The sequence below is a fragment of the Nyctereutes procyonoides genome, unplaced genomic scaffold, assembly GCF_905146905.1.
Source record: "Nyctereutes procyonoides isolate TBG_1078 unplaced genomic scaffold, NYPRO_anot_genome, whole genome shotgun sequence".
Taxonomy (NCBI): Eukaryota; Metazoa; Chordata; class Mammalia; order Carnivora; family Canidae; genus Nyctereutes; species Nyctereutes procyonoides.
Genome location: NW_026575125.1, coordinates 100,704,948 through 100,729,497, shown reverse-complemented (window position 1 = coordinate 100,729,497; position 24,550 = coordinate 100,704,948). Strand labels below are relative to the sequence as shown.

General features: G+C 38.2%; 1 protein-coding gene and 1 pseudogene across 1 annotated transcript; both read right to left on the bottom strand.

Moving 5' to 3' along the window:
* Positions 1-4,826: 4,826 nt before the first annotated feature.
* Positions 4,827-5,498, bottom strand: LOC129518087 (60S ribosomal protein L13-like; annotated as a pseudogene).
* An 8,047-nt stretch (positions 5,499-13,545) lies between these two features.
* LOC129518086 (olfactory receptor 13H1-like) lies at positions 13,546-23,503 on the bottom strand. The gene is made up of 2 exons (XM_055338114.1): positions 23,337-23,503; positions 13,546-14,287 (listed from the first exon to the last, which is right to left on the bottom strand). Exons 1-2 carry the CDS (start codon positions 23,501-23,503, stop codon positions 13,546-13,548), a joined length of 909 nt encoding a protein of 302 aa, XP_055194089.1.
* Positions 23,504-24,550: the final 1,047 nt, after the last annotated feature.

Below are 24,550 nucleotides of genomic sequence, written 5' to 3'. Positions count from 1 at the left end.
CATTTACTTATTTTTTTAATATTTTATTTATTTATTCATGAAAGACACACAGAGAGAGGCAGAGACACAGGCAGAGGGAGAAGCAGGCTCCACGCAGGGAGCCCAATGCGGGACTCGATCCCAGGTCTCCAGGATCAGGCCCTGGACTTAAGGCAGCGCCAAACCGCTGAGCCACCAGGGCTGCCCTAGATGCATTTACTTCTAATCTTTTTTCTCTTGGCTTTTACCAGAAGGATCACTTATCAGCTATAGAATAGAGTAATAAGGATCTGTCGGAAGAAATACAGCAATTCAAATAAACTAAAATCCCATTTAGTTACCAAAGTTTCTCAAACTCATCCTCAACCAAACGTTTCTGTAGGTCTCTCTAATTCATTTCCTTTTCTCTGTGCCCACATCTGTGTGTGTCCTCTCATCTCTCATCTATACTATTGTAATAACTTAAGTAGCCTCTCTGCCTCCAATATCTCCTCCTATTCTACCTTCCACAAATATTCCCTAGTGATATTTTCAAAAGAAGTCATTCTCATGCTCAAAACCCTTCAATGAATACCCATTGCCAAAGGGATTGAGAACACCAATAATTAGGTTCCTGATAAACTTTTCCAGCCTCATATACTATGCTTTCAGCCATAACAAACTCCTATAGTTTTTCAGGCAGAATGTACTCTTTTGAGACATTGGAATGCATCACTGTCTTAATTTCACCTGAATTAATTTAACTCTTTCTACACTTAGGCCTTATTCAGGCCATTGTTTCCTACAAATAGGCTGCTAAGTATGGTAAGATGAGATATTACAACTATATGGATTTTGTGCTTCTAAATTTTTATGGCTATCAAGCTGTCTTTGACCCTCTATGTTATGTGATAATCTGATATTTTCCTAGAGTACTCTCTTCTCGTTTCCCACAATAACTTGTTGGAACTTCCCTGAGATCCCCTCCCATCTTTTACTATATAACTTCTACCTTCACTTTCAGTAATTGACCTCCTCACTCTTCCAGAGAATAAAAGTCTTTCCCTTCTTCCTACTAACATGTACATATTTGACCCATCACTGACTCCTTCCCTTTGCCTCAGTGGAAAAATATCCTCATTATGCCTAAGAAAAATCCTTCTACCTGTGCTTTGAGTTTCATTTTCTTACATTTGCTCTAGAATCAAACCATTTGCTTTGTTTTGTTTTTAATACCTCACTTCATTTTCTACTGACTCTTATTCTATAAATATGTTCAAGGTTTTTTTCTACTATGCTATCCTTTCTCTGGCATTCACTTTCTATCATAGTTCAACCTTTTGAAAATGTAGCAATCACTAGCTATAATCTTCACTAATCAGGAAAGGTCTATGAAAGGGAATTAGAGATTCAGGAACTAATATGTGTGGATCATGTGTTTATGTTGAGGGACAGAATAAAAATGGATGTTAGGTAAGGATAGAGAAAGGAGTAAAGGAAAATAGTAAAAGTAGAAGGGCCACAAAAAATAGGAGTAAACTAGTAGTTAATGCAAGAAAAAGACAATGTTGGTTTGCTACATAAAACATCCGCAGAGCAGGAGAGGAGGAACACACACTTAAGAAAATAAATACTGCAGGTTTCCTGAAGATGGAGTCCAAGACACAGAAGTAGGAGAGTACTGGGTAATAGAAATTCAGATTGATTAGAGGAATGCTTATTTGTTTCTTTTTCTCCCTTAACTTTAACTCTTTCCTATATCTGAACCTATCCATTTTTCCTGCCTCTGAGGAAGAAGCTCCCACCTGCCTTCCTGTCAGAGCTAATTACTGCATGTACATGGTTAGCTGATTCCAACTCTTCTTGATTTTTCAGGATCTTGCTTCAGTAGTAATGCTACAATCTTTACCTTACATTTTTATCCCCCTTCCTCCTTCTATTTCCTTCCCTTCCCTCTTGGCCTCCCACTCTCTTTGCCTTTCTCTCTCTCTCTCTCTCTCTCTCTCTCTAAATACACACACACACGTGCACTTATGTATACATATACACATGTATGTATATGTGTGTTATGTGTGCATATGTGTGTCTGCATGTGTATATTCTACTTTGTACCAAACTCCTTTCCTTATGCCAACGAGCATACAGAGGATTCAACAGTTCTAAGAGCATTCATCCCTTATTCCTGATAAATTCACGAGCTTATTTCTTACTTTCCCTTTATCACCAGAATTAACTAAAGAGTAGTCTACAATTGCTGCTTCTACTTTCTCACACTTACCTTCTAGCTTCTGTACCTTGTAGTCTACTGAAACATCTCATTTGAAGATTTGTGATGACTTTCTAATTGTCAGACTTAATGCTCCTTAGAACCCATCCTCTTCTATATCTTGGAAACACTCAGCATTGGTAAACATCCTCTTCCTTTAAATCCTTTATTTCTTTGGCTTCAATAATATTTCAAACTTTATATTCTTCTTCTAATTCTCACAGGATACCTTTTCTCTTTAACTTACTTCTTTCTCTCCCTATTTCACATGGATACTCCTTCTGATTTTTTCTCTGATTTTGGGCTTAGTGATTTCACTCACTATTTAGAATTTTAGCTATTCTTTCTATGTGGTAGACTTTCAGTTTTTATCTGTATGTCCAACTCTCAGCCCTGCATCTCCATGTATTTGATGACTAGCTAGATATGGATGGCTTTCAAGCACCTTATGTTCAATTATATCCAAAACTGAGCCCTTTGACCAAAGCCAACAGATCCCCTTCTATCTTTCCTTTTTTTAAGAGTTTTGCTGTCTTCCCAGTCACCCAAATAAAACTTTTGGATTTATCTTTGATTCGTCCATTCACATTTTCAATAAAGATTTGAGGGTCTGTTATGTTACCACTATTTTGGTTTACTCTTTTTAATAAAACTGAACTTCTTAGATTAACAGTATGCTCTACAACATGCCCCAACCTTATCTTTCTTTATTTACAACACTTGCAGACTATCTTTCAGCCAATGGTACTTAGCCATTCTGAAAATGCACCCTATGACAAGCATTTACACTTCGGTGCATTTTTTCTTGCCATTTGGAATATGATCATTTCCCACACCATATTTTGCTTAATAAAATCTTATTTATGCTTCCAAAACTACCTTAAATTCATCTATCATATAAATAATCCATGTTTTTCTTACACACAAATAATATATCTGATTTCTCTTTCTCTATCTCTACAGCATACTGTTGCTTGCTTACAGTACTTGTCCATTATTCATATGACATGGCTTTGTTTGAGTTTTCCTATTGTTGAAGGGGAGAAAGAGACTACAATGGAGGATTTTTGGTAAAATGTCATCATGTAAATGTTTAAAAGATAGGATATCTGGATTGGAAGACACGATGAAGGATGTCAATTAGGGAGAAGAACAGCTTGGATTTGTAAATTAAGGATGCGGCGTCCTTTCTTCATTCTTCATAAAGTAGAGTGGTTTTGGAGTATAGGGACATTTCAATTACATCTCAGAAAAGGGAATAAGGCCAGAGATAAATGGAAATTGACCAATGAAGCTGAATACTTAGAAAATTGTGTGCAAAAATGTAGACTTGAAAGATTATTTGGAAGCGTATGCTAACACTTTGCAGTATGCTTACATAAAAGGGAAGTGATCCAGTAGGGTTGACAGGATTTATATTGCAAGAGAGAGTAGTGGTCCAACATATAAAATGAAAGATAGCACTTTTTCTGATCATGCGATGGTAATAGCTGAAATTAATTTTTTAAAAGCTTGGAAATTTGGCAGAGGTAAATGGGAGATGAACAAATTCCTATAAGTAAGGAAAAGGATTGAAAATGATGAGGAATGGTCAAGGGGAGAGAAGCCCAGCTTTCATTTCAAGCTGTCAGAAAGGATTGGTACAGATGAAAAAATAATTTGAAGAAAGCTCTCAAGGAAAGAAATGAAACCAAATGCTTTGAAGAGAAAAATAGATATTTTCAATTTTAGAAGAAACTAATGGAGATCAGAGAAAACGAATAAAGAGATTAGAACAGAAATAGAGAAAACCAAAGAGCAAATGACAAATGTCTGCAATAGATGGAGAGTCTGGGTGATAAAGGGAAGAAGCAAAAACAAGCAGGACTACTGACATTTCCTCATGTGCAGGGAGGGAAGACAGTTGTCATGTGTTTGAGAGATTATAGACAGGTTAAGGTGACTTGATATCAGTTATGAGAGTCCTTTATGGAGCTGTAATGCAGGAATGGATATGGGCTAACACAAGGGCACACAAAAGCAAGTAGAAAATGAACGAGTGACTCAGCAACAGATTTCACAGCTCAAGTGTGAGTGACCATCATTAAAAAGATGTCGAGAAAATCTAAATCTGCTTCTGGTATGCATGTGGCACAGTGGAAAACCTATACTCTTTCAGGTCAGAGATGGTTTTAGCTCCACTTCTACCACTTGTCAGCTATGCAAACTTGGGAAAATCAGCTTCCAGATCCTTGAATTTCTCATCTGTAAAGTGACTTCATGTTGTTGTGAAGCTTAAATGAGATAATATTTGTGAAAATAGCTTGAAGAAAATTTAGATACTATTATTCTAGGACTTTTTTTGCATGAGTCCTATTATTCTAGGACTATTTGTAGGTTTCCTCCCCCCCCCAGCTTTATTGAAATATAATTGACATGTAACCTTGTCTATATTTAAGTTTTATAACATACTGATTTTATATATTGATATATTATAGAATGATTATATCTGTGGGTTTCTATAGTAGATAGAATAAGAAGGACATCAGCAATATGATTTAAAAAAAAGAGAATGAATGATATATGAGAAAAGAAAAAACTTAGAAACTGGAAGTCCCTGACATTACATATATAGATACATAAGTATTTTATCACAAGTTGCCAATGGCACTTTATTTTTCTTCTCAACATCCTATTCTGCAGCTTCTTTGGCCCTTTGTGCCGATGTCAAAGAGCTGGGCATTGGAATAGGCCATGTGAATACTGGCAAATGCCTTGAAGTTCCTCTCCTCCTCTGTAATGACTCTTTCTCCTTCTTACAGACATTCTATATGGGCATGACTGGTCATCAACTGGGTAACCAGTTTTAGTTCTTTAGCAGAGCTGTCTGCCTTCTTGGGGGCCAAGGGCTTCCTCGGGAATAGAATGGGCTTGGAACTGTACTCCTTCAACCACTTCACATTGGCCTACAGGAACTTTGTGGACTTGTTCTGCCTTCTTGGATTCACTGAAATTCCAATAGTCCATGCCACCTTCTTGTGGAGTCCAGCCACCCATAGCTTCCATACTGAAGCCCCTGCCAGCTTGCACTTTGGTGTGATACCTTGCTGTGGGACACTTCAGGATGGGATGGATGGATCTGGATGTGAGCACTCCAGGCCATGTGGTGTGCCTTGGCTTGCAGGCCTTGAGTCTGTGGATCTTCTCTGCTGGCGGGTTGAACCATGTGGCCATGCCACTGCTAGTCCTTGTGGAAGTGGGGCTTCAATATTATGCCATTTAGGCTGAGTGCCATGGCTACTGCCTACAGGCCTCATCGGAGTGAGAAAGGCCAGCAGGAAAACAATAATACATATTTTTTTAAGTTTTAATTTTAATTGCCCAGTACTCATCAGGACAAGTACACTCCTTAATCCCCATTACCTATTTCACCCATCCCCTCCCACCTTCCCTCTGATAACCATCAGTTTATTCTCCATAGTTAAGTCTGTTTCTTGGTTTGTCTCTCTCTCTCTTATTTCCCCTTTGCTTATTTGTTTGGTTTCTTTTTTTTAAATAATAAATTTATTTTTTAATGGTGTTCAATTTGCCAACATACAGAATAACACCCAGTGCTCATCCCATCAAGTGCCCCCTCAGTGCCTGTCACCCATTCACCCCCACGCCCCGCCCTCCTCCCCTTCCACCACCCCTAGTTCGTGGATGGAACTGGAGGGTATTATGCTGAGTGAAATAAGTCAATCAGAGAAGGACAAACTAATATTATATGTTTGGTTTCTTAAATTTCACATGAGTGAAATCATATGGAATTTGTCTTTTCTATGACTAACTTATTTTGCTTAGCACACCCTAGACCCATCCTCATTTTTGCAAAAGGCAAAATTTCACTTTTTATGGCTAAATAAATTCCCGTGTGTGTGTGTGTGTGTGCGTGTGTGTGTGCGTGTGTGTGTATCACATCTTCTTTGTCCATTCATCTATCAGTGGACACGTGGGCTGCTTCCATATCTTAGCCATTGTAAACAATGCTGCTATAAACATAGGGGTGCATGTATCCCTTTTAATTGGTATTTTTGTATTCTTTGGGTAAATACCTAGTAGTGCAATTGCTGGATAATAGCATAGTTCTATCTTTAACTGTTTTCCACAGTGGCTGCACCAGTTCACATTACTACCAACAGTGCAAGAGGATTCCCTTTTCGCCACATCCTCTCCAACATTTGTTGTTTCTTGTGTTTTTGATTTTAGCCCTTCTGGCATGTGTGAGGTGATATCTCTTTGTAGTTTTTTTTAATATAAATTTATTTTTTATTGGTGTTCAATTTGCCAACATATAGAATAACACCCAGTGCTCATCCTGTCAAGTGCCCACCTCAGTGCCCGTCACAACACCATTTGTTGAAAAGACTGTCTTTCTCCCATTGGATATTCTTTCCTGCTTTGTCAAAGATTAATTGGCCATATAATTGTGGTTTTATTTGTGGATTTTCTTTACTGTTCTATTGAGTCATGTGTCTATTTTTGTTCCAGTACCATGCTATTTTGATTACTACAGCTTTGTATTATAATTTGAAGTCCATAATTGTGATGCTTCCAGTTTTGGTTTTCTGTTTCAACATTCTTTTGGCTCTTCAGGGTTTTCTCTGGTTCCATACAAATTTTAGGGTTGTTTATTCTAGCTCTGTGCAAAATGCCATTAGTATTTTGATAGGATTGCAATAATATGTAGATTGCTTTGGGTAGACAGTTTAACAATATTTGTTATTCCAATCCATGAGCATGGAATATCTTGCCATTGTGTCATCTTCAATTTCTTTTATCAGTTTTATAGTTTTTAGAGTACATGTCTTTTACCTCTTTGGTTAGGCTTATTCCTACCTATCTTACTATTTTTGGTGCAATTGTAAATGAGATTGTTTTCTTTTTTAAAATTTTTTTAATTTTATTTATGACAGGCACACAGTGAGAGAGAGAGAGGCAGAGACACAGGCAGAGGGAGAAGCAGGCTCCATGCACCGGGAGCCCGATGTGGGATTCGATCCCGGGTCTCCAGGATCGCACCCCGGGCCAAAGGCAGGCGCCAAACCGCTGCGCCACCCAGGGATCCCTGAGATTGTTTTCTTAATTTCTCTTTCTACTGCTTCATTATTACTGTATAGAAATACAACAGATTTCTGTAGATTGATTTTATATCCTGTGGCATTGCTGAATTTATCAGTTCTAGCAGTTTTTGGTGGAGTCTTTCAGATTTTCTATATAGAGTATTATGTCATCTGCAAACAGTGAAATTTTACTTGTTCCTTACTGATTTGGATGTCTTTTATTTCTTTTCTTTTCTTTTTTCTTTCTTTTTTGTTTTTCTAGGGAGAGAGAGAGAGCATGTGTGTGAGTGGGGCAGAGGAGGGGCAGAGGAAGAGGGAGACAGTATCCTAAGCAGGCTCCACATCCAGCACAGAGCCCAACATGGAATTCAATCTTACAACCTCAAGACCATGACCTGAGCCAAAATCAAGAGTCAGTGCTCAAGTGACTGAGTCACCTAGTCGCCCCTACTTTTTATTTCCTCTTGTTGTCTTTTTTTTTCTTTTTTCTAAATTTTTTTTATTTATTTATGATAGTCATAGAGAGAGAGAAAGAGAGGCAGAGACACAGGCAGAGGGAGAAGCAGGCTCCATGCACCAGGAGCCCGACGTGGGATTCGATCCCGGATCTCCAGGAACGCGCCCTGGGCCAAAGGCAGGCGCCAAACCGCTGCGCCACCCAGGGATCCCCTCTTGTTGTCTGATTGCTGTGGCTAGGACTTCCAGTACTATGTTGAATAACAACATTTTTTAGAAAAAATTTTCTAAGGTTCATAGTGGTACTATTCATGATGCATGAAATGCAACAGTATGTCTAAAGGAGTAACAGGTGATGAGTGAACTTCAGAAATCATGAAAGGAGCTAGAGGACATTTATTATCTTAAAATATGTTTTGTTTGAACAAAGTGCAATTTCACATGCCATGCAAAGTTATACTGGTCAGAGAAGGGAGAAGTCATATATGAATAAAACATAACTATGACTCCGGACCTTCCTCTCTCCATATCTCTATTGTGCTCATTGAATGTTGAAAAGAAGTGAATGATGTTCAGGATGAGCTCATCCAACCCTTGAGGCCCTTTATTATATCTGTGCTAAAGATCTTACTTCTGAGAAAATACACATTGAATGTAAATGAAATTGTATGTAAAAATGTAAAAGGGGTATTCTAATGACACAATTTTCTTCCAAATCTTTATTGCTAAATCCTTAGTTCAGTTCTGCATTAGGTCTTAGATTATTAACACCTCCCAATTGATCCTACGTTCAGTCTTATACCTCTTCAATCACTCTTATACATTTGTTGTAAAAGTGAGCTTTTAAAAACAATTCTGAACACGTTGCTGATCTGCTCAAAAATCTTTAATGGTTACCCACCATCTATAGCAGAGCTCAGCAAAATAAGCATTTTAGACTTTGCAGGCGACACAACAGTCTTTGTAGAATAGGCTTCTCAGTTGTTGTTGTTTTTCTTACATCACTTAACAACTTAAAAACCAACCTTAACTCATGGGCCATATAAGCCAAGAGCTGGATTTGGCCCTTCAGGCCATAGTTTGTCGACCTGTAGAGTAAATAAAGTGCTGGCTCCTTAATATATCATAGCAGTCTCATAATCTGGTCTACTGCTTTCTTCTCAAGTTTTATATATTGCCAAAACACTTCCTACACTTTCTGCTGTGGGAATTAAATTGTTGGCAGTATCTGAAAGTACACCAAGCTGGGTTTTGTACCTCTGTACTTGTTCATATTGTGTCCACTAAAACTGTCCTTCTTTATCCAACTGGAAAGCTACTCCTCTCTCAAGACTTTACTAAAGGTGTCATCTCTTCTATTAAATATTTCCTGACTGCCCATTAAGAATTCCAGTTCATATTGTGTCCACTAAAACTGTCCTTCTTTATCCAACTGGAAAGCTACTCCTCTCTCAAGACTTTACTAAAGGTGTCATCTCTTCTATTAAATATTTCCTGACTGCCCATTAAGGTGTCTCTGTAAACTGTACAAATATGGATCACAGTACCTATAGCAATTCACTGTGCTTATTTACTCCCCATCTCTAATGTGAGTCTCTCAAAGGCAGAAAACTACTTACTTTGATTTGTATCTCTAACATACAATAGCCATTTAGTAAATGTTTGTGAAATGAATGGCCCCAGGTATTGTGTTAGCAAGTCATCCAACACCAGCAACAATATAAAGAGAAATGAAGAGAGATTGGTAGCCCTCTAAATTGCGCATGACCCCCACACAGAAGCAAGTTATTACTTTTGTTGTCTGTAGAGAAGCTCCCCAATCCCCACTCTTACATCTTGTGGAGATTTCCCCATACACTCATGAGGGCATGAAGGCGATTACACAAATCCTCATGGCAGACTTTTTCTTGAAGCAGTAATGCCATCTAACTGTGCCTGTGTTTTTAGAATCCAAATGTGGACTCAAAACCTATCTTCCAATAAACATACTTTTAAAAATGTTCCTAGGGATTTTAGTATTATTAGTGATAGAATGGTGACCTAAATAGGTGTTGGTGAGCTGCCTTTGGAATGTAGCTACTCTGTCTCAGTGGGGAAAACGTGCTCTGAGTTCCAAGCTGATGACATATGAGTTAACTTTTGGACATAACTCATTCCTAAGTTTGGGGCTGTCTCTACTTAAAATATATCAAGCATAGGTCAGAGGAACTGGAATAAGAGTCAACCAGATTAAAAGCAAAGCCATAAAAGTGAAAGCCAAAGAGAAATATGATATGTTTCTAAAACTAGAGAATGGGATGATGAGGCTCCTTGTTGTACACTCTGGAGAGGACAATGCATAAAGGAAATTGACTTTGAGAAAGAAATAATAATGAGAGTATTTGGGAACTTTCAGAAAATTGCAATAATATCTTAGCAATTTATAAAAATTACTATTCAATAAATAGCAATTTATTGAATGCTTGCTATGTTCCAGAAACCACTCTAAGATTTTATATAGATTATCAATTACACACACACATATACACATACATACATACAAAATGATTTCTTCACCACTACCAGGGGCAAATGGAGTGTGAAGCTTACTCTCTGATTATTATAGTTTTCTGCTGAAAGATTTTACACACACACACACACACACACACACACACACACACACACTGATTAACCTTCAGAAAGTAAAGAAAGAGGCCAAGGATAGAAAATAGTGTGACCAGTGGGTGGCTCAGTTAGTTAGGCGTCTGCCTTTGGCTCAGGTCATGATCCCAGGGTCTTGGAATGGAGCCCCACATCAGGCTCCCTGCTCAGAGGGGAATCTGCTTGTCCCTCTCCCTCTCCCTCTGGAATCTCTCTCTCAAATAAATAAAGTCTCAAAAAAAATAAAATATCTTCTCCCATTCTGTAGGTTGTCTTTTAGGTTTGTGGACTGTTTCTTTTGCTGTGCAAAAGCTTCTTATTTTGACGAAATCCCAATAGTTCATTTTTGCTTTTGTTTCTCTTGCTTTCATGGATGTATCTTGCAAGAAGTTACTGTGGCCAAGTTCAAAAAGGGTGTTGCCTGTGTTCTCCTCTAGGATTTTGATGGAATCTTGTCTCACATTTAGATCTTCATCCATTTTGAGTTTATCTTTGTGTATGTTGTAAGAGAATGGTCCAGTTTCATTCTTCTGCATGTGGATGTCCAATATTCCCAGCACCATTTATTGAAGAGAATGTCTTTTTTTCCAGTGGATAGTCTTTCCCTCTTTGTCGAATATTAGTTGACCATAAAGTTGAAGGTCCACTTCTGGATTCTCTATTCTGTGCCATTGATCTGTGTGTCTGTTTTTGTGCCAGTACCACACTGTCTTGATGAAGGGTTAGCAAAGGACTAGTATCCAAGATCTATAAAGAACTTCTTAAACTGAACAGCAAAGAAACAAACAATCCAATCATGAAATGGGCAAGAGACATGAACAGAAATCTCACAGAGGAAGACATAGACATGGCCAACATGCACATGAGAAAATGCTCTGCATCACTTTCCATCAGGGAAATACAAATCAAAACCACAATGAGATCCCACCTCACACCAGTGAGAATGGGGAAAATTAACAAGGCAGGAAACCACAAATGTTGGAGAGGATTTGGAGAAAGGGGAGCCCTCTTGCACTGTTGGTGGGAGTGTGAACTGGTGCAGCCACTCTGGAAAACTGTGTGGAGGTTCCTCAAAGACTTAAAAATAGATCGGCCCTACACCCAGCAATTGCACTGCTGGGAATTTACCCCAAAGATACAGATGCAGTGAAATGCCGGGACACCTGCACCCTGATGTTTATAACAGCAATGTCCACAATCGCCAAACTGTGGGAGGAGCCTCGGTGTCCATCGAAAGATGAATGGATAAAGAAGATGTGGTCTATGTATACAATGGAATATTACTCAGCCATTAGAAAGGACAAATACCCATCATTTGCTTTGACGTGGATGGAACTGGAAGGTATTATGCTGAGTGAAGTAAGTCAATCGGAGAAGGACAAACATTATATGTTCTCATTCATTTGGGGAATATAAAAAATAGTGAAAGGGAATGAAGGGGAAAGGAGAAAAGAATGAGTGGGGAATATCAGAAAGGGAGACAGAACATGAGAGACTCGTAACTCTGGGGAATGAACAAGGGGTAGTGGAAATGGAGGTGGGTGGGGGGTAGGGGTGACTGGGTGATGGGCACTGAGGGGGGCACTTGTTGGGATGAGCACTGGATGTTATGGTATATGTTGGCAAATTGAACTCCAATTAAAGAAAAAAAAGAAAAAGAAAATAGTGTGACCAGATATCCACCAATCTAAAAGAAGAGTGTGGGAGGAAAGAAAATTTTAGAAGCAATTTATATAGTCTTCTCAATGTGCTATGACAGAAAAATTCCAGTCAGTCAAAGTTAATATGAGAAAAAGAATCAACAAATTACCATAATACAGAGTGTACAATACATGTTGGCTGCCAACAATAGAAAGTGCATATGGCATCTTATTAAATGAGGAAGAAGGAGAAAAACAATCACAATCTTGGCCATGAAGACTCTTAGGTAGAGCAGAAATGCTAAAGCTCATGAATGTGTATGAGAAGTTGGAGTAGAAATGGCCAGAGGGTCGCTAAGGCACATCATGGAAGAGAAGGCACAGAAATTGGAGAAGGCAAAAGAATAACAATTTCAGTTTAAACATTTTTGTAAGAAATTGATATGATGGAAATTTAATATTTGTAGAAGCAATGTTGGTTGAGAAAAGATTTATTAATATATATAATATGCAAATGATTTTTAAAATAAGAAATTGTAAGTATAAACTAGAATATTTATTTAAAATGCTTTTTAAGGGAACCCCGGGAGGCGCAGCGGTTTAGCGCCTGCCTTTGGCCCAGGGCGCGATCCTGGAGACCCGGGATCGAATCCCACGTCGGGCTCCCAGTGTATGGAGCCTGCTTCTCCTTCTGCCTGTGTCTCTGCCTCTCTCTCTCTCTGTGTGACTATCATAAAATAAATAAATAAAAAAATTAAAAAAAATAAATAAAATGCTTTTTAAAAGATAAAGTGCTTTATACATACAAAAGATACTTCTTGCCATGAGATGCTATCATATAAATGTGAAAATTAAGAGGTTATTTGTCCATTAGATTCAAATTGGGGCAGACACCTATAAAATGTGATGAGGAGCAAATACTATATATATAACTAGTGTGCTATATTTGAATTTTATCCACCTTGTGTGGAAAGAAAGATGTTTGATCACAAAAAACCTTGCTCTCTATATCTCAGAAAAGAACCTGTCCCTGATGGACTACTATAGCTGTAGCATTTGCCTTTGCCTATCTCCTACTATTATTCTTTCTCTATACTATTTTGGACACATTCATGATTTTAGGTCATAATATGACTTGACAAAATGTTAACATTTAAGGTAAATTTGTTACAGAGTGTCTAGTAGTGACCTTGTAGAATTTTCACTTAGATTTTTGATGTGGGGGGATCCCTGGGTGGCGCAGCGGTTTAGCGCCTGCCTTTGGACCAGGGTGCGATCCTGGAGACCCAGGATCGAATCCCACGTCGGGCTCCCGGTGCATGGAGCCTGCTTCTCCCTCTGCCTATGTCTCTGCCTCTCTCTCTCTCTCTCTGTGACTATCATAAATAAATAAAAATTAAAAAAAAAGATTTTTGATGTGTTTGTTTTAAAAAAACATAAATTGAAATTTTATGAACCAAGTTTTCATTGTTTTTCTTGCACATTGAAGAGGTGTAGAGAGCCATTAGGATTTTTTGTTTTCTTTGGCTAACTTCCTAAGTGTAGCTTTTATGTCCTTGTTTCTCAGAGTGTTAATGAGGGGAATTAATATGGGAGTAACTGCTCCATAAAATATTGAGAAGAATTTGTATTCTTCCTGAGATTCCTTTGACTGAAGTTTCAGGTATATGTAGATGGCTTTGCCATTAAATATGGTGACTACAGTTAGATGGGTGACACAGCTGGAGAAAGGTTTGAGCCTGGCCTGAACAGAATGGATCCTCAGCATGATAACTACAATGTAGAAGTAGGAAATAAGGACAAAAGGGAAAGTCAGGGGCAGTGTGAATATACGGATAACCAGACATAGACTCAGACTGACAGGAGTGTCTGAGCAGATGAACTTCAGCAGGGCCTGAATCTTACAGGTAAAATGGTTGATGATATTCTGTCCATAATAATAAGCAGGAATTGCAATGATTGGCAAGACTGCTACTAAAAAGGCACTGGCCCAGGTTCCCAATGCCAACTGTATGCAAACCTGATTATTCATAAAGGTGGTATGATGCAGGGGATTGGAGATTGCAACAAACCTGTCATAAACCATGACAGCAAGGAAGAAGCATTCTGTCATCCCTGGAAAGAGGGATGTGGTCATCTGGGCATAACAGCTGGTATAGAAAATGATGGGGAAGTCCCTGAAACATTGGGCCAAGACATATGTTTCCCAGCTGATAGAGTAACAGATACCAAGGAAGGATAAATTACTGAGGAAAAAAATACATGGGGTTATGAAGTTGAGAATCCCATCTCACTACAATAAAGCTGGTCCCAAACATGGTGACCAGGTAGAAATACAGCAGTCCCAAGAAGACAGCCTAGATTTGAGGCTGTTGGAAAAATTCCGTGAGGATGAATTCAGCCATCTCAGAGACATTGTCTTTAGACTGCCCATTTAGTCATATCAAGTACTGGGAAGGATGACAAAACATAATGTCATCTATGTTTGGAATTAAGAAAAATAGCATCTAGTAGCCTGTTAGAGTTCATGTTCTAGACTTCTGATTAATTATTGTGTGTCATTTGTTTTACTGGGTTAGACTCAGCTGCTCAAGTATCGAATGATGAAAATACAGGCTTTCTTTGCTTTTCTATCTTGCAGAAATTTATAAGGTTAAATTGTTCAGACTATGTTAGATCCCCATTAGAGATACTTATACCTAATCAAGTAAGACAGTCATTAACATTGAGTTAAAATTATTTCTCTCATAAAGGGACATTACTAGATGATTGACTTTATTCTTGACCAAAAAAAGAGGCACATATGCTATATCTTCCTACCAAACATATGAGTTTATAGACAGCTTTATTGAAGTTGGTTCACTGATTAACAAACAATAATTTTTAACTTTAAGCTCAATGATAAAATTGTGAATGCTTGAAATAATAATTTGCTTTTCAGCTCTTTTTTTTTTTTGCTTCCTCTATGTCATATTAAAACCACATATGGATGGCAAATTAGGAAGTGTATATGTAGCTATAGCAATCATTCAATTCAATGGAAAAACAACACCAGCCAAAATGACATGAAATAAATGAAGCAACTCATGGATTTACTAAAATCTCACTCTTTGTTCAATTGTTCTGTCATCTGTCTTCAATGACAGAAGCTTACTATGTGCAGATCCTACTGTCTCCAAACAAAACCTTAAAGGGTGATGGGAAAATTTTATTAGATAAAGGATTTTATGAAGACAATGTTTACCAGAAATTTTGAAGAGAGACAAGTCAAATTTTGGAATACATGTTTCCAGGTGTGTAGAAAGAAAGAAAAAAAAAAGGAAGAAAGAAGGAAAGACAGAGTCCTGTCAGTTTTGTGTGATTTTGGTAGGGAGTAAAACAGATGACCCATTGAAATCTATTTTGGCTTTAGGAGTTTCTTATTTAGACACAGAATCAAATCTCTCCATACTGTATTGTTGTATTAGTGCTGCATATAATTGGGTAAATCTTCATACCCAAAAAAGCAGAATGTTAAAATACAGAAAGAAAGTGAGGGAGTCAGTGGGATCTAAGCCTAAATTCTGAGTCAGCCACCAGTAACCTCACAATCCTAAGAAAGTCAGTTTTCTCATATATGAAATGGGAATATCACTTAGTCTCTTGCAGGATTGTTGCAAGAATTAGAAAAGGTTATGTCTATAAAGAACCTAGCGCAGTGCCTGGCACAATTGTGACCCACACAAGCTATGTTAGCTCCGTTCTCACTTTCATATCCCATGTAGACCTTTCCTCTGGCTTGAATTTCATCCTTGTAAACATGTGCCAAAATGTCATTTCATCCCACCTTTCCTTGTGAAATTATTATGTTATCAGAAACAATACCATCTGAAGTCTCAGGTTTGAGTAACAACCAAAGAAAGTTTTACTGTGTAAGTCATTAAGATCTGTTCCTGATGGTAGGCGGGAGAAGACACATAAAAGGATGAAAATTACTCACTGACTTAGGGCTGGAGGACAGCAACAGAGAAGTGCACCTCATTCATAACAGAAGCATTTTGCAGTTGGCAACACCCCCACAAATGACTAATCTCCAAGAAGAAATTTGATTCCTTCAACTGCAAGGAAAAGAAGTTTAATACAAGCAGCTGTGGTAATAAATCTTCCTATCAGTTGTGGTTATAAGGCTGGAAAATCTTGAGTTAACTGTGCTGGTGAATCATGCACATTTATTTCTACTTGTTAAATATATTTTTCTTTTATTTACACAGAGATGGCTTGTAATAAGGCTACCATGAAAGGCTGGTGTTTAAAAAACAATAAAGAAATTCATTGTCTAGCATACATAATGATAATATAGTTCATGCCATTTCATGACATGTGATTTTTCTTTGCCCGTACAAATATGAAAATGAAATTTCTTCTTGAGGTGTCCAAAGTTATGTTACTTTGTTCTCAGCCACAGAAAAATAAATTGAGGAGATGTCCTTTCTGAATACATGTAGATATTTTAAAGATATTGGTCTTTGCCAAAAATGTATAGTGTACTTACAGACCAAAAATATTTAAGTAACATTAAAAGAAGACACAATTCAAATGTAAGAAGGACCTTTGGAAATTGGGATAATGGAGTAATTGTTGAAGAATTCATGACCTCAGTCTTGAAGAATAGTTTCCATTTTTGAGATTTAGGAGATATCCCTGTTTTGTAATTTAGTTGTCTAATACAAACATAGAGAAAACAAAGAAGGAGGAGGAAGCTTCTGTTATATTTTGCTTATCAAAATAATGTTCCTTTTCCTCTTAACCTGGTTAATGAGAATTTCAGTGAATGTTCCATATAGCAATAATTCTGGTAAGTTAATATGGTGGTGTTGGGTAACCACACACAGTCTTCTTCAAAGAGAAACTTTCTTCTGTCTAAGTAGTTCTTCATGAATTTACTTTCTTTTCTGCTAGAATATTAAGTGCTCAGGTAGTGCTATGAAGAATCTATATTGAGGAATTTTGGAGAACAAAATGCATATCATAGGATGATTGCATGACTTTTGTGTTTGCTGGGTTCTGCAAAGGATATGTTGTGTTGCTCCATTTAGTTCTCTTCCAAGTATGATTGTGGGTTTAACAGAGATTAGATAAAGTTTTATTTTTATTTCTTTTTAACTGAAGGGACTTTAGACCCCATACAATGGAAGTAAGGCCGAGTGTACACTTTGGAAGCTGTAAGTCCTTGGATTTAGCAACCATATCTAAGTCGCTTTGCTTTCTCTGGCACTCTACTTTGCACAGAAGAAAGTCTTGAAAAATGCTGAAATAAAAGCTCCCAATGTCACTTTGACTGAATGGATTCTTCCATTAAGGTATTTTTATGTTGCATTTAATGATACTGTTTGGGGCCATGTGACCCTGAATAACTTTTTTCCCTAAAATTTGTAGTCATTGATTTTTGTTTCCCAAAAATGTGTTGACTGATAGAGCAGTGCTCTGTAGAATGACAACAGAAAAGGAGGACTTTCAGACAGACAGTCACTTCTTATTGGGTGTTAATGGTTCACTTCTTCCATAGAGGGTTGATGGTAAGGGTCTGCCTATGTGAAATACTCATTCCTCAAGAATTTTCTTTGTGATTCTATCTTAGAGACCTTCTCACCACCAAATATTAAAAATATATTAAGCATGTGTGGAAATCCACAAAATATGAAGGAAGATAAGATGGAGAACATTTGCATAAGCATACAAATTGGGAGAAATTGTAGGGTCATCCAGGAAATATTTCACAGAAGACATGGTTGATGCTTCCCTAATGAAGATTACAGAACTGGCATAGAGGCAAGCTACAGCGGGAATGGACGGCTTCAGCTGTCCAGGCATCGGATGGAAGTCTCATTCTGCTAAAAGCAGAGCATCTGATAAATTTGGGATTTGCCTTGCTGACAATTCCATTTCTCAGAAGGTTAAAGAAGCATTGAGGGGAATTGATGCTATGATAGAATGGGCTAGAATCTTGGGAGAAAAAAACATATAATCTGGGAATTCATAAAAGAAAGAAATTCTATAGCTAATACTTCTAAAAGGGAAGTTGGCTGTGAGGACATAGATCTCTTTTATCTAAATCTTTTAATTTTGAATTTCTTAAAGTCTCTGATGATAATTTGATCAATTTCTTAAAGTCTCTGATGATAATTTGATCAGAGAGAATCACAAGAGATTTAGATCAAAATAGACCTTTTTCACTTTAAGTACACAGCACAGAGCATGCAAACAGCACAGACTCAACTCTCTTGGGTGTAAACAATACTTATCTAGCAATCTCATAAGGCCTAACTGACAGCAACTTTTTTATTAAATATTTTATTTATTCATGAGAGACACAGAGAGAGAGCAGAGGCATAGACAGAGGGAGAAGTAGGCCCCTCACGGGGAGCCTTGTGTGAGACCGGATCCCAGGAGCCCTGGACCATGATCTGAACTGAAGGCAGACGCTCAACTGCTGAGCCACCCAGGTGCCCTGACAGCAACTTTTTTGCCTTATAATCAGAGTCTACTAAACCTATCCTTATTTCATACTGATCTGTGTGGCCTACTCTGAAAGTTTACTAGGTAACTGAATTTTACTTATCTTATAGATATTTTTTCCTCAGAGCCTTTTGGTGTGTATATGAAAGGATTCAATCTAAGCTTCATGGTCATGCAGAATAATTCATTCATTTATCCATTCAACAAATATTTATTGATTTCTTTCCATGTGTCATTTCTGTTCTACTTGCTGAGAATATAACAATGAACGAAAGAGACAAGACTTCCCTTTTATTTAACTTGTATTCTGTGGGGATGAGACAGAAAATAAGTAACAAAGTAATTCAGATAGTAATAACTGTTAAGTTGAAAATAAAACAGGGTGGTATGAAAGAGCAGTGGAACAAGATTGTTATTATAGGTGTTTGCTTTCAAGGAAGGTGATGTTTGAGTGGAGACCAAAATGACACAAAGTAACTATGTGAAAATTTCAGAGAAGAGAGTTTGAGTGAGATGGAACAGTCGCTCTGCTTTCTCTGGCACTCTACTTTGCACAGAAGAAAGTCTTGAAAAATACTGAAATAAAAGCTCCCAATGTCACTTTGACTGAATGGATTCTTCCATTACGGTATTTTTATGTTGCATTCAATGATACTGTTTGGGGCCATGTGACCCTGAATAACTTTTTCCCCTAAAATTTGTAGTCATTGATTTTTGGTACCAAAAAATGTGTTGACTGATAAAGCAGTGCTCTGTAGAATGACAACAGAAAAGGAGGACTTTCAGACAGACAGTGTGGTTACTACACTACATCCAAAACAGGAGCAAAACTACAGCCAAACAAGTTTAAATGTTTGCTGAATAGGAGATAAGTGTAGCTGAAGCACAGTGTAGGGTGACCAATCTTCCTGGTTTGTCCTGGACTTTCTTGATTTTACCACTGAAAGTTTCATTTCCCAGAAACTCTTCAATTCCTGTGTTAGGCTTAGAATTACCACAGAAGGGGATCCCTGGGTAGCGTAGCGGTTTGGCGCCTGCCTTTGGCCCAGGGCGCGATCCTGGAGGCCCGGGATCGAGTCCTGCGTCGGGCTCCCGGTGCATGGAGCCTGCTTCTCTCTCTGCCTCTCTCTCTCTCTGTGACTATCATAAAAAAAAAGGAAATACCACAGAAACTCATTAATGATACCAATGTCACAGAATATTTTTCTCCAAGCTAATCATGCTGTGGTCTTTCCATCTCAATTCAGATGACACGTTCATTCCAAGACCTCTCAATTACCCAGATCTCTTCCTGAAAATACCTAGGTCTACTCCTGTTTTTTTTCCAGTGTTCTCTTAAAGAGTGGACCTGTGAACCAGACACCCTTCTGAAAGCAAGGAATCACCAGTGTCCATCATGGAGAAACTACAGATAGTGGCAGCATTCTTGTACATCCTAGAATAGCTGGTTATTTTTAATAGTATGTTTAGCAAGGATGTAAAGCCCCTAACCTTGATTTTCTTCCACACAAACTCCTATCAAACCAGTTATCTCACTTCCTCTGTGACTGTATAACTGATTTTCTTTAACCTTAAGGCTCAGCTTTATGATTTGCTAAGCAATGCTTCATCTTGTTCAGCTTGATTGGAGTTCCCCTCCATTGAGGTCATTTGAATGCTAATCCTGGTATCCGAAATTTTACTTAAGCACTTCTTACTTTCTTTGTGTCACTCAAAATTTGGTAAATTTGTCTTCTAGGTTTTTATCTAAGTCATTTGATAAAAGTGTTGGACAGAGCAGGGCCCTGGGCATGTCACTGGAGACATTCTTCCTACATAGTATTAATCATTAATCAATATATTAGGGGAAATTTGTTTAAGCAGGTATTAAATCTTAAAATTTCAAGCCCACTATGTTACCCATGATTTGGGTTATGGCATGTAATCATGAGGCCAAAATATTGCATGAAGATAAAGTTCCTCTCATTTGCTCTTGCAGATTACTGGCAATAAAAGATAATAAGACTGGAAATGTGACTGGAAACAGGTGAAGGACAGTAGATACACCTAGGAAGGAGAAAAAGAACTCTCAAAACTGCTTCACATGGGCTTACAATTTGAGAAAGACCAGAAGAGGAGGGGGCTTGAGGAGAAGTGAAGAATTAAATGTCTTAGCCTGTTATTAAAGTTTTTTTGCAATAATGCTACCATAGAAAATATAAAAATTAATGGGTGTGATAATCTTCCAATAAAACTTCAGTTAAAAAACACACACACAGTGCTCCAGGTTTTTTGGCCAGGCTGTGGTTTGCCAATTTCAGCTATAATTGATTCAGAATCACCTTTATAGAAATATCTTCATTCATGTATATTTTAACATAGGAACACAACTTCTACCCACTACCCTCTTTTCTCCTCTCTTAAGTTATCCCATTTCTAATCTTCCACACATAGATTGGGATCCTCATAACTTCTCTTTTGTTCTGGCTTCCTTTCAGGATTATTTCTTTCAATCTATCCCTTTTATGATCTGGAACAGGAAATAGCTATCTGTTTCTGAAATCAAAGTCCAGGGCCAGATGGCTTCCCAGGGGAATTCTATCAAACGTTTAAAGAAGAAACCATACCTATTCTACTAAAGCTGTTTGGAAAGATAGAAAGAGATGGAGTACTTCCAAATTCGTTCTATGAGGCCAGCATCACCTTAATTCCAAAACCAGACAAAGACCACACCAAAAAGGAGAATTACAGATCAATATCCCTGATGAACATGGGTGCAAAAATTCTCAACAAGATACTAGCCAATAGGATCCAATAGTACATTAAGAAAATTATTCACCATGACCAAGTAGGATTTATCCCCGGGACACAAGGCTGGTTCAACACTCGTAAAACAATCAATGTGATTCATCATATCAGCAAGAGAAAAACCGAGAACCGTATGATCCTCTCATTAGATGCAGAGAAAGCACTTGACAAAATACAGCATCCATTCCTGATCAAAACTCTTCAGAGTGTAGGGATAAAGGGAACATTCCTCAACATCTTAAAAGCCATCTACGAAAAGCCCACAGCAAATATCATTCTCAATGGGGAAGCGCTGGGAGCCTTTCCCCTAAGATCAGGAACAAGACAGGGATGTCCACTCTCACCGCTGCTATTCAACATAGTACTGGAAGTCCTAGCCTCAGCAATCAGACAACAAAAAGACATTAAAGGTATTCGAATTGGCAAAGACCAAGTCAAACTCTCCCTTTTCACCGATGACATGATACTCTACATAGAAAACCCAAAAGACTCCACCACAAGATTGCTAGAACTCATACAGCAATTTGGCAGCGTGACAGGATACAAAATCAATGCCCAGAAGTCAGTGGCATTTCTATACACTAACAATGAGACTGAAGAAAGAGAAATTAAGGAGTCAATCCCATTTACAATTGCACCCAAAAGCATAAGATACCTAGGAATAAACCTAACCAAGGAGGTAAAGGATCTATACCCTAAAAACTACAAAACACTTCTGTAAAAAATTGAGGAAGACACAAAGAGATGGAAAAATATTCCATGCTCATGGATTGGCACAATTAATATTGTGAAAATGTCAATGTTACCCAGGGCAATGTACACGTTTAATGCAATCCCTATCAAAATACCATGGACTTTCTTCAGAGAGTTAGAACAAATTATTTTAAGATTTGTGTGGAATCAGAAAAGACCCCGAATAGCCAGGGGAATTTTAAAAAAGAAAACCATAGCTGGGGGCATCACAATGCCAGATTTCAGGTTGTACTACAAAGCTGTGGTCATCAAGACAGTGTGGTACTGGCACAAAAACAGACACATAGATCAATGGAACAGAATAGAGAACCCAGAAGTTCATGTAAGAGTTATTTTAGATTTTGCATGCCATAGGTCTCTGTTGCAACTACTTAGCTCTGCCATTGTAGCACTAAAGCAGCCTTAGACATCATGTAAACAAATAGGCACAGCCGTACACTAATAAAACCATGAAAACAGGGAGTGGACTGCTTTTGACCCTCATGCTATACTTTTCCAACTGCTAATCTAGATGGTATGTTGATTATTCTTGAAATCATATCCTCTAGCCTGCACACCACCTTACATTTGCTTTCTGCGTTATAGTCATTGGGAACTACCCATCCTCTACAGGTCACAGAAAATGGTGGTTCCTTAGGCATCCACGGATCTCTTATCCTGTTTCTAACAGCACTCCTTTGTGCCACTCTGTGTCCTCTGAATCCCCCATACGACTAAGGCCTAGAAACAACCTGTTGATCTCACACTTTCCAATCTCAGAGTCCTCTGAGGTGGTGGTTTTTAAGCCTGCCAGGTTTCATATCCCCTGCTCCTGGAGTGAAATTTCTGCCAATTTAATTATGAGGTGATGGCAATTAGCAGGAATTAGCACCCATCATGTAAAAGTTTAGTTTTCCTTCAGTGAACCCAACTCATAACAACAAATTGACAACCATTTGCCAAAACAGTCTAATCTCCTTTTGCACCAGAGGTTATGAGCCTCCCTGAAGACACTGCTGGCAATGGGTACTTGTAAGAAGAGGTGACTGGGAGGAAAAATGAGGGAATAGGGCAAGGGGGATCCGTGCAAGATGGTGAGTGCAAATGACTCCTCTAGCTAAAAGAAGGAGTCAACCTAGCATGCATATTCATTGTTCATGTCCCCACTTGTAGAATGACAGCTGCATTTTAAAAATGCACAGAATTATTTCACCCAAATTTTAGATTAAGTAAAATATGGAATTCTACAGAAAAAGACACATACTGTATGATCTCACTTACATGTGGAGCCTGAAAGCCTGAACTCGTAGAAACCGAGAGTAGGAGTGGTTACTAGGAGCTGGGGGTGGAGGAATTGGGGAGATGTGGTCAAAGGATACAAACTCCCACTTATGAGTATGTTCTGGGGACCTGATGTACAGCGTGGTGATTATAGTTAATAATAGCATGGATATATTTGAAAGTTGTTAATAGAGTAGAATCTTAAATGTTCCTACCACAGAAAAGAAATGATAAGTAGGTTGATGTAAGGGAGATTTCAGCTAATGTTAAGTGGTAATCATTTTGCAATATAAAAGTGTATCAAATCATCAAATTGCACACCTTAAATTTATTTATTTATTTTTTAAAATAAATTTATTTTTTATTGATGTTCAATTTGCCAACATATAGAATAACACCCAGTGCTCATCCCATCAAGTGCCCCCCTCGGTGCCTGTCACCCATTCACCCCCACCACCCACCATCCTCCCCTTCCACCACCCCTAGTTCATTTCCCAGAGTTAGGAGTCTTTATGTTCTGTCTCCCTTTCTGATATTTCTCACACATTTCTTCTCCCTTCTCCCTTCCCTTATATTCCCTTTCACTATTATTTATATTCCCCAAATGAATGAGAACATACACTGTTTGTCCTTCTCCGATTGACTTACTTCACTCAGCATAATACCCTCCAGTTCCATCCACGTTGAAGCAAATGGTGGGTATTTGTCATTTCTAATGGCTGAGTAATATTCCATTGTATACATAGACCACATCTTCTTTATCCATTCATCTTTCGATGGACACCGAGGCTCCTTCCACAGTTTGGCTACTGTGGACATTGCTGCTATAAACATCGGGGTGCAGGTGTCCCGGCGTTTCATTGCATCTGTATCTTTGGGGTAAATCCCCAGCAGTGCAATTGCTGGGTCGTAGGGAAGATCTATTTTTAACTCTTTGAGGAACCTCCACACAGTTTTCCAGAGTGGCTGCACCAGTTCACATTCCCACCAACAGTGCAGGAGGGTTCCCCTTTCTCCACATCCTCTCCAACCTTGTGGTTTCCTGCCTTGTTAATTCTCCCCATTCTCACTGGGCACACCTCAAATTTAGACCATGCTGTATGTCTGTTATATCTCAATAACATTGGTAAAATATAAAAAAATCCACATCTTCTTTAAATCTGAAGTCAAAGAACAACTTAGTCTAAAAGTTCTGAGGCCATATTGCTTGTTCT

Excerpts from the sequence above, each read along its gene's own strand:
- LOC129518086 (XM_055338114.1), bottom strand. The coding sequence starts at position 23,503 with ATGCTATTATTAACTATAATCACCACGCTGTACATCAGGTCCCCAGAA. Across the intron at positions 14,288-23,336 it reads CAGGCTTTCAGGCTCCACAT|TAATTTATCCTTCCTTGGTA; the intron begins GTAAGTGAGATC and ends TTTTTTCCTCAG.